This window comes from Aulonocara sp. 'chitande type north' Nkhata Bay, linkage group LG18, assembly GCF_057382095.1.
Source record: "Aulonocara sp. 'chitande type north' Nkhata Bay isolate Kocher_YH1m ecotype deep benthic linkage group LG18, A_spYH_male_GT1.1, whole genome shotgun sequence".
Taxonomy (NCBI): Eukaryota; Metazoa; Chordata; class Actinopteri; order Cichliformes; family Cichlidae; genus Aulonocara; species Aulonocara sp. 'chitande type north' Nkhata Bay.
Window position 1 is genome coordinate 8,856,693 of NC_141361.1, and position 9,748 is coordinate 8,866,440.

Genomic DNA, 9,748 nt, shown 5'->3' on the forward strand with positions numbered 1-9,748 from the left:
CAGCAGTGTTTGTAGTGTGGGATATAAGTAGAGTATTCGAATACAGCTGCACTAAATTAATCCACCCCCATCACAGCCATTTGCTCACAACAAATATGACATACAAAATTGTCGAACCCCTCTACAGCCACTAATCCCTCGCTTTACCGAGCTCACTGGCTCATTTTAGCTTACATTGTCTAAACTCAGAGTCTAACTTATGACCTTGTTATGGATTTTATTGAGCACATGACCAATTATTTTCTTCAAACTTTTTCAGAAGTACATCCTTCCTGTTCTGGCACTGGTGAGTCAAAACAAGGAGCCTTTAGATCTTAAAAAATTGAAGCCAATCTAAAGTGCCCTGAATTCTATCTAATGACCAGTGAGGGTCATCTCCTCTGTGGAAAAAAGACGTATGATTGTGTCAAACTCATTTTAGTTCAAAAAAACCACAGACAGCCTAATTTATTCTCTAGTGAGTTGGACGAGTAGAGCCCAACCATCCATCCATTTGTTTTTAACTATTTATCCATTTCAGGGTCACAGGGGGGTGGAGCCTTTACCAGTAAAACTATATGTAACAGCTGGCAACTTGCCTAACTCAATATTTTTACCTTTTTTAACTTCTTTTCAATGCTTTTTCAATCCTTTGGTGTAATGCTGGCTTTGCATCACCACACCCGGAATATTTATGCAGTATATTAACAATACAATTATGTCACTTTGCAATGTTATCCAGCAGGACGAACAAGACCGAGGGCAGTTAAAAAGGGTTCTTATTTATGTTCTTATTTAGCACTTTTCTACTCTTCCCGAGCTCTCAAAGCACTTTATGCAACTTGCAACACAGAAGCATCTTTTTCTATTCTGTTTCTATGTAAGTGCTTTCTATCCAACACTCACACACATTCACACTCTGATGGATGCAACTCTTGTCCAAGGATATTTGTCATGCAGACTGGAGCAGCCAGGGATCAAACCACCAACCTGTTAATTAGTAGATGACCTGCTCTTCAGCCCCAAGTCTTCATGTTTGACACTCGTGTTATAGAAGACATAATGAGCCTTGTCCTTATTTCATCTGCAGCTTCATTAAACATTTTCCTGATGGAGCTTCAGTATTTGGCTGGTTTTCAGCAATAATTCATTCCAGTGCTGAATAACTGTGGGTAACACAACCTCCTCACCTTTTCATCTTCCCTCCATCCTCTCTGTGTTGATTAGCAGCACCTCAAGATTAATGACTTGTACATTTACCCTGAGTGGGTGTAAGCACTATGATGGATCAGGACTTTGTGCTCTGTTTTCTTGCTGCCAATGTTGGTATTTGAACAGATGCGTTTGACAGCTGGTACCTTCAGACAGGTTAGTGTTATACCGATGCTTTTCTGCTGTATCTTCCAAATAGATCAACACACTTATTTTATTCCATGATCACCCCCCAGTCGGTGATCTGCAAGATCATGATAACTTTAAGTTACTTATACTTCACCTGGGTGCCAAAATATCTAGCTAGTCATTCCAGAGTTTGTCTTTTCTTCGTCACCCCACTGAACATCTGCCCTGGCAGAGGAGACCAATGGGACAGGAGGGAACAGCTGCTGAAATGATGACTTAACCAGTGACAGCTTAATGTAACCTGTAAAATCACATTACCAATTAATCAACTGATTATTCAGCCAAATGCTACAAGGGCAGATGGCCAAGTAAAATAGATCTTGTATGCATATTTTTTCTTTTTTCTGGGTTTACAATTTTAGTCTAGATTTTATTTATTTTTATGCTTTGTTGCATATCTTCAAGAGCCTCAAAAACATTAAACTCTTCAGTTTGCACCTACTAGCATCAGCTAGCACTCCTAAACCATCACAGATATGTTTTTACTTTATTTTATTTTATATCAAATGCTTCTTTGTCTCGTATGAATTTTGTATGAATCTGATTCCTTTAAATGTTCTGTCACTGGTCCTCACTAAGCTGCCACCTTTTGATCTCGATCTTCAGTTTTGTGATCATCAGATTTAATAGCAAACATGAAACAGTCCAATAGCTGACAATTTCTAACTAGTTCTAAGGACTCCACTATTTTCATTTAATATTAGTCAAGTCTAAGATGCTTGTGATTTTTGTGGAATCTACTCAGATTATTTTCTTACTGCTGTTTCAGTTTCGTCATTGTTTCCATATTTTCTATATAACTTATGTGCACTGCTTGTGATCACAAAAGTGTAACACAGAGTCAGACAGACCAACTTCAGGGAAAACAGTCTTTCTAATTAGGAAGCATAAAACACTGCAGCACAAAGCAAAGTGCAGAAAAATGAGTCAGGAGGGATTAAACATTTCCTTCTTTTTGAGGGCTGTCTTGTTGCCTGCTGCCAGTTTCATTTGCACCAAAGCAGGTGACTGAATTTGTAACTGGACAGATTCATGTGTCTAATCTTTACTGACATTTATTTTTGGAGGTGAGGTATTTATTTAAATCTTTTATCATTTTATCCCAGGGATCCATACATTTCCTTTTTCACTGAGACAATTTTTGTATTTTTACTGTCATTTTTATGTTTGGCTTTTCATTTTTTTGGGAACCCGTTGAGGAAAATGTTAATATATTTTCTTAATGGAAACTAAAAGTGACTCCACATGCTGAATATTACATAAAATTCAAATGCAAAAACAAGACAGACCATTGTTGTTGTTGCATTTTCAAACTTTTTAATAATCATTTTTTAATAGAAGAATATAACCCATCTAGGTTATTTTCATTGAGTCTCTGAGTCAAGAGGACAGGGGAAGCTTGCTTAAAGAGATCAAGGATGTGCAGGTGTGTAGAAGTGCTTTTACATTCAAGGGATAACAGAGGTGTGGCACAGCTGGACTAAAGAAACCAAAATTACCTTTTCAGTTTTGACTCATGTTACAGCTATTTAGAATAATCAACCTTTCTGTTTTTCATTGTTTGCACTAACTCTTGTCACACTTGTTGCACCTTAATTAGTAAGTTTTATTAAAAGTAGTGGTTTTAATAGTTTAGGATCAGTTGTGTCAAATGTCATATTAACTGACATCGGTTTAAAATGAGCCTGAAAGGTGCTCATTTTAAACAAATCAGTGATTTGACAAAATTACTGAAGCATCCATTAGGAGAGGAGCTGAGGAGTAGAATCGAGGACGTACAATGAGGGAAATAAAAAAGGTCAGTAAACTAGATCTAAGGTTCTTAACTTAAAAACGATGACAAATAATTTACTCAATAACTTTCCAAAAATCTTTTGGATACACATAGAAAATGCAGACAAATCAGGGAAAACTTGAAATAAAGATCAGTAAAGTAATATATTCTAGCTGCTAAAGACCCCCCCCCCCCCCCCCCCCCCCATTTCAATGTGCCTATAGCACTGTGGAAAAGTAATGAGCTGTCCCTCATTTCTTTTTATATTATTAGGAAAATGCAAAATAGGTGCAGTTATTAGGTGCACTTGTTACCAGCTGGCAAGTCTGTAGTTCATATGACCACCTTTATTCTGGAACTCTACTTTTCAATGTTTAAATTTCATCAGCTCATCAAGATTCCTCACACCATGGGCTGAACCATGACAGAGCCTCCACCCTGTTTTATAGATGGCTGTAGACACTCACTGTCGTACCGCTCTCCTGAGCTCCACTCACTAGAAACAAAAATCTCAAATTTGGAAGAATTACTCCATAAGACCTGTAGCCACTGATTTTCAGTCCAGGTCTTGTGTAATTTGCCATACATAAGCCTTTTCTTCAGATTTCTGTAAGAATGGCATCCTGACAGCCACCCTTTGTTTGAGATCATTTCTGATGAGGTTTTGGTAGCTCCCTGGTTTGGTCACATGATATATTAAAAGGGAGGCATAATAATAACAACTCAATTTGCTACTGCAGCAATAGGTGAAGTCTTTGACATGAACAGAGGAAGAAAAAAACGACGGGATTGGTCCATTAAAATGTGGTGGTTTGGTTAATGTGTTCAGATTTTCAGGCTTGTGATGGTTCTACATTTCTGAAAGTGAAAACACATATTTAATTTTTTAATGTTTATTGAGTTGGACATGTATTCATAAAACAGAGAAACTAAAATGTAATTTTTAATGTCCATGTGTTGAAGTCCATTTGTCAAGTGTTCTGACTTGTTTCAGCTGATTTCAGATACGCCACAGTCTCATTACAGGAAGTCTACAGCAGTGCTCATTTGTCCTTAGTGAATGCATCCATCACCATCTGTTATTTCTTCTGGAAAAATCCCATTATGGAAGCTTGTTTAGCTCCTTTATTTGAGTTTGCTGATGCTTTCTTTTGAGTTTTCTTCTCATCCTCTTTGCTACTTGATGGTTTTGCTTTAATGGGATCTCTTGAAGCTTGTTTGGAGGGTTTAAAATCATCTTCGGATTCAGAGTAAGATTCACTCACGTAGCCTTTTTCTGTCACTGTGGATGAGAAACAACCCGGAGTTACAAATTCATACAAAACAACCAAACTAATCAATCTACTGTGGACAAGAGGACACTGCCAGATTCAGCCTAGATTGCTGCGTTTCTCTTGGTAAGACCGATGGAACAGCAGCAGCGAACATGATGCTGTCAAAGAGCAAAGACACGTTGCCGTTAAAAAGAGTTCAGGTGGAGTGAAGGACAAAAAGTGATCCTTGCGCTTGCTCTGATCTACCACCTTCAACAAAATAAAACACAGCTCTCTGTATGCAGAAATGATACTAAACTATGATCTTAGTTATCTATGATTTTAAATTGCACAGCTTGCTGCAGGTTGACAACCGTCATCTCAGTGTTGAACTGAAGCCTGCTGCGTGCATTGATGAGTTAATGTAATGGATGGGGTGCACTCAAATAGATTTACCTAAAAGATTTAGTAACTTAGCTTGTAGATTTAGATTAATATTAAATATAATTAAATCATATTAAATATAATAGTTAGATTAGATTTTATTATAATAATAAAAGTCAGACCTGTAAAAATATAAAAGCAGCTATTAAATCTCTCAGAGAAAAAACATTAAGTTGAGCATTGTACACATTTCTCACAGAATATTACTGCTCTTCCCTGGATGTATAGATTCCTCATAAACAAGTATAAACAAGTGAAGCGACTGTGCGCCTGAGTATAAGCATATAAGGAATATCCTTTATATGCAGACAGGACTAACAACAGCAGCGGAAATCTCCCAGCCCTGAGCTTTTGTCTCATATCGATTACTTGTACAGACCCTGACCTCTTTATTTAAAAACAGTCACATATACTGTAGCACTATATATAAATACATTAAAAGTGTTTGATTATTATCTGCACTGGTTGGATTTTCACTGTTGTATGTTTTTCATACCCATGCATCCATCATCGTCCAGAAAGGTATGAGACTTCATGACTCGTCTTCTCTTCCTTATTTTCATTTCAGAACTGCTCGGCTGTAGAATAACAAGACGCATGCTCCGAGTTAAATACATAAAAAAAAATACATTAAAAAATGAATGAAAGACTACCAAAGTTTCCAGTTATATCAAAACTAGAGTATCAAACACTTACATGGGAATGTCTATCGGGTTCAACCTCCTTTTTAGGACTTGGTGATGATGGTTCTCTTGTCACGACTGGCTGTGGAGAGTCTGGAATAACTGGAAGGGGGAAAACAGATTATCTTATCAATTTTGAAATGTCTACTTTTATAAGTTCTTCTTTTCCCAAAGACTGAAATGAACTGAAATAAAAGTTTTGTCCTCACAAGCCGTTTGCCAATCCAATTAATTACAATGTTTGGAATTGCTTTTAGTGTGCCTACAGCAGCAAAACTAATACAAAATATACATTTATATCTTTAATCCAATTATATCACTGTTTGTTTACTTTTAAAATAAATAGGTTTTCAAAATAGAAAACATCAGAATAAGAGAATAATATAAAATAAAAGTATAACCGTCTTCATCACTGCTGTCTGGCTCCGGTTTCTTAATCCTCCTCCTCTTTTTCTTCTCCATCTTCTCCTCTTCACCGTCAGAATCTTCTAGCCGCTTAGTTTTGCTATCAAAAAAGGGAATTAAAGAATTTAAATTAGATTAAAGCCAGAAATAAACACCCTTTATAACTTTTGAAATTACATTTCTAAGTAACAATTAGAGACAGGGAAGTGGGACTTGATTGAGGAAAGCAGATTCTTTTCATGATTAGAAAACTATTTCCTCATGTACTGAAAGGAATATTTAATTCAATTTGTCACATTTCCCACATGAATACCAGCACACACCTTCTGGAGTCTTTCTTTGTGTCTATTTGTGGCTCCACTGGAGCAACGGTTTCTTGCTTTTCCTCTGGTTTTGACCTTTCATGCTGCTGCGCTGCTCTGGAAGATGACTGAGGTGCTTCCTCCTCCTTCACAGGTTTCTCTGGCTTCTCTGAAGTAGTGAAAAAGAACAATTATTCAGTAAACATATTCAAATCAAATAATTACTGCTCATCTTTCTGGGTTACTTTTGTATGTCGCAAAACAGCATGCACATCGATAAACGTGGAAACTTGATTTAAAATACAAACTCAATTACTCACAACAAAACACTGAAAACATCAGATCACTGCAGCAAAAAAAAGTTGTGACGTGGCATCCATGTTTTCCAAGTAAAACTTACCGGTAACATTTTTATTTTTAACCAGAAAGGTTTCCACTTTGCCTCAGACCATTTTAAATGAGCTTTGGCGGAGAAGATGGCAGGGTTTCTGGATCGTGTTCACAAGTGGCTTCTGCTTTACAGCCTCTACATTCAAAACCTTACACTCTATGCAAGACAAAACCGTTTTTGCTGATTACAACCTGCAGCACTTTGGTACTTTTTTTAAAACTTGTTGGCTCACTCGCTGATTATTTTTCACCATGGTGAGGAACACATTCAATTATGATGCTTTTACTAGGTTTATGTGAAATAAGAACATGACAAAGACAACATTCATTTATATAATGATGTGATTTGTACAACTGCTCTGAAAGGCAGATCGTGTGTCAAATAAAGAGCAAAATAGTACTACTACTACTACTACTACTACTAATAATAAAAACAAACTATGAGCACAACAGTTTCAAGGTTAAAATAGAAACCTAAAACAAAATAACAGCAGTCTAAACGGAACATATGAATTTTAATCCCCCTTTTAATAAAGCACACCAGACACACAATACTTTACTTATTACTCACTTAATGTTTGAGTCCCAAAGAAGTTTGCCACTGGATTGGCTTTTGCGACTGGTTTGCTTTTGGGTGCTTCGATCTAAAATACAAAAAACACAATTATAAACAAACAGAGCAAAAACTCGAGTACCCTGAAGAGCAACTGACTGCAGCACAAGGACAAAGTCGTACATCCTCTTTCTTTTCAGGCTTCATCTCTTTGGTGTTATCCTGACTCTTAGGAGCAGATTTGTTAGCAAACATTCCCATGATGCCTTTTGGAGGCTTGGCGGATGATTTTAAAACTGGTCTGGTGTCTCCATTCATGCCAGCCTTTTTGTTTTCAGCCTCAGGTGTAGGAGCTTGCTGGACTTCCCTCGCCTGCTGCAGCTCCACAGAAGACATGGGCACTGCGCTGGCACAGTGGATTGCGCTGTATCTGAAAAGCAAAAGAAAAATAACTATTAAATAATATAAATAACATTATGCATTAATTATGTTTTCATTCTAATAGTGGCTAAACTAATCTTTACACAGATGGTGTAAAAATGCTGATGACTGGTCACTGCAAATCAAAAAACACCATGATTAGCATACCTGCTGCAGTTTTTAAGATTGTCTTTCACAGCGTCGTAGTCCACAGCGTAAAGTGGGCCGCTGTCTCTAAGCAACGCTCTCTGGACGCTGTAGACGTGCACGCTGACTACCAAGCTCATCTTGGCTTTGAAATCTGCAGAAGAAAACGGCAAACGTGACACACTGCTGCTTCATTTACAACAAATATGTCATTAAATAAAACAAAATACAAAGAAAATCAAGACTCACTGACATAAAAGCATACTATTTATTGATGGTGATGATTATGAACTGAGGATATTACTTTCGAAATTAGAATCAAACAACGAGCCAACCTTGCTGTTACAGAGCAACACAACCGAATGATGTCATGTGAATTAATATTTACACACCTTCCAGCTGGTCCTCTCTCACAACAGACACCTTGTGACTCTGAAAAGCAAACATAGTGTAAAAAAATCATTAAAGCTGCAGCTTTGGGCATGTAGAAAAAAAAGAAAAGAAATCACAAAAAATGCTACAACAGGTCTCACCGTTTGACCGTTGTCCACAAATTTCCCTGACACAAGGTAGGTGGCATGCAGCTGAGCTGAACTCTCCTTCCTCTTGTGATCCAGGTAATGGTAGAGCATTCTGAACACAAGACACAACTTAAATGTATTTCCTAGGTAAATCTGTGTTTATGGCATTTATGTATTTATCAGCCAATGACAAAGTGTTAATGATCTTTTTTTTAAAAGAAAACACACAGCACCTTTTTTTTTTTTTTTGCATGCACACACATGCCAAAACATGCAAACGTGCGCATGTCTTCATCTCACTACCACAACAAAAACGGTGCAACTCAAGTGCAGAAAAACTCAAGCGACGTTCCATTGGACTGTTACTGTCAAATGTAGTGCTTCTTTGGCGCTAAATACAGTAAACCCTAATTAATGTAAATTTGCGATTGTTGCTTGGACAAACAAGACATTTTGAAGATAGTAAAAATGTATCATATATTATTTTATTAGTTCCTGGCATGTCAAAGTAACCACTTACTGTTTTGCTGTGTTGACATGAACTCCAAGAGTGAGACTCAGCCATTTATAGGTTACCTGGTGTAGAGAAAGCACACAGAACACTTGTATTTACACAGAGACTATATGACGGATAATAAATATTATCCAAATATTGTCTTTGTTCTTTAAGGTACCGATTATTGTTGCTTTCCATTAAGCTACATGAGCTGGGAAATATCTAATACTTATCAGATATAAATAAATATCGACTTCATGTCAGTGTTTGAAATGTCTTTACTACAGCAGTGTTTGTCACGCACTTGGCGGTTTCCAGCAGTAACTGAAATTGGTCAACTAAAAATAAGCTTTTCTTCAATTCAACTGCCATTTACTACATCATAGCAGAGCCGAATTAACACAAAGACCCCTGAACATCTCCAAAATTGATAAAAATGCCCCTGGATACACATAAATTATCGTGAAAACCAGACAAAGTTAAAACGGCAGTTTTTTTGAGCGGAGTTCAGCAGCCAATCATGTCGAAGCCAGAGCTCAGCCAGAAAACCTCATCGCACAAAATGAAATACCGCGAATTAAGAAGGCACTTACTATTTTATTATGGTCATTGACGTATTCGTCAATATTATCCAAATAAAGCTCATCCATTTTGTTTTATTCTCCTTGAAAGCAGACGACTTGCTGTTCCAATTTAACTGCGCGGGAAAGCAGTTTATTTACTTCCTGTTGCATGTCACGTGTCCGCCCGTCCTTCCTGTGAGGTGAAAAGCTTTAGGCTGCCCTCTGCAGGCCAGACGGGGCTGTGAGTCACTCCCTGGATCAAATGAATGATAGAAGTAAAAAAAAACCAAAAAACAAACAAACAAACAAAAAAAACCAGGAGCTTCATTCATTTATTTTTTACTATATTCCACATACATTATCACTATTAATACGGTTTTTTGTACCCCAAAACCAACACGGGACAGTTAAAAATTA

General features: G+C 37.1%; 1 protein-coding gene across 2 annotated transcripts; it reads right to left on the reverse strand.

Moving 5' to 3' along the window:
• Positions 1–3,533: 3,533 nt before the first annotated feature.
• Positions 3,534–9,517, reverse strand: pold3 (polymerase (DNA-directed), delta 3, accessory subunit). Of its 2 annotated transcripts, none has more exons than XM_086272907.1 (12): positions 8,947–9,050; positions 8,793–8,848; positions 8,285–8,384; positions 8,144–8,183; positions 7,773–7,905; positions 7,368–7,614; positions 7,203–7,275; positions 6,263–6,410; positions 5,936–6,039; positions 5,548–5,636; positions 5,348–5,429; positions 3,534–4,436 (listed from the first exon to the last, which is right to left on the reverse strand). In XM_086272907.1, exons 3-12 carry the CDS (start codon positions 8,381–8,383, stop codon positions 4,234–4,236), a joined length of 1,218 nt encoding a protein of 405 aa, XP_086129033.1. In that variant the 5' UTR covers position 8,384; positions 8,793–8,848; positions 8,947–9,050; the 3' UTR covers positions 3,534–4,233. The 2 variants fall into 2 exon arrangements, with proteins under 2 accessions (XP_086129033.1, XP_086129032.1); XM_086272906.1 differs by lacking the exon at positions 8,947–9,050 and adding an exon at positions 9,362–9,517 and having other exon boundaries at positions 3,537–4,436.
• Positions 9,518–9,748: the final 231 nt, after the last annotated feature.

Bases quoted from the DNA above. Each gene is read 5' to 3' on its own strand.
- pold3 (XM_086272906.1), bottom strand. From the start codon at position 9,418: ATGGATGAGCTTTATTTGGATAATATTGACGAATACGTCAATGACCAT. The intron at 7,906-8,143 runs GTGTGTAAATAT...TTTCTTCTGCAG, and splicing joins GAGAGAGGACCAGCTGGAAG to ATTTCAAAGCCAAGATGAGC. The intron at 4,437-5,347 runs GTATGAAAAACA...TCTCATCCACAG, and splicing joins GGACGATGATGGATGCATGG to TGACAGAAAAAGGCTACGTG.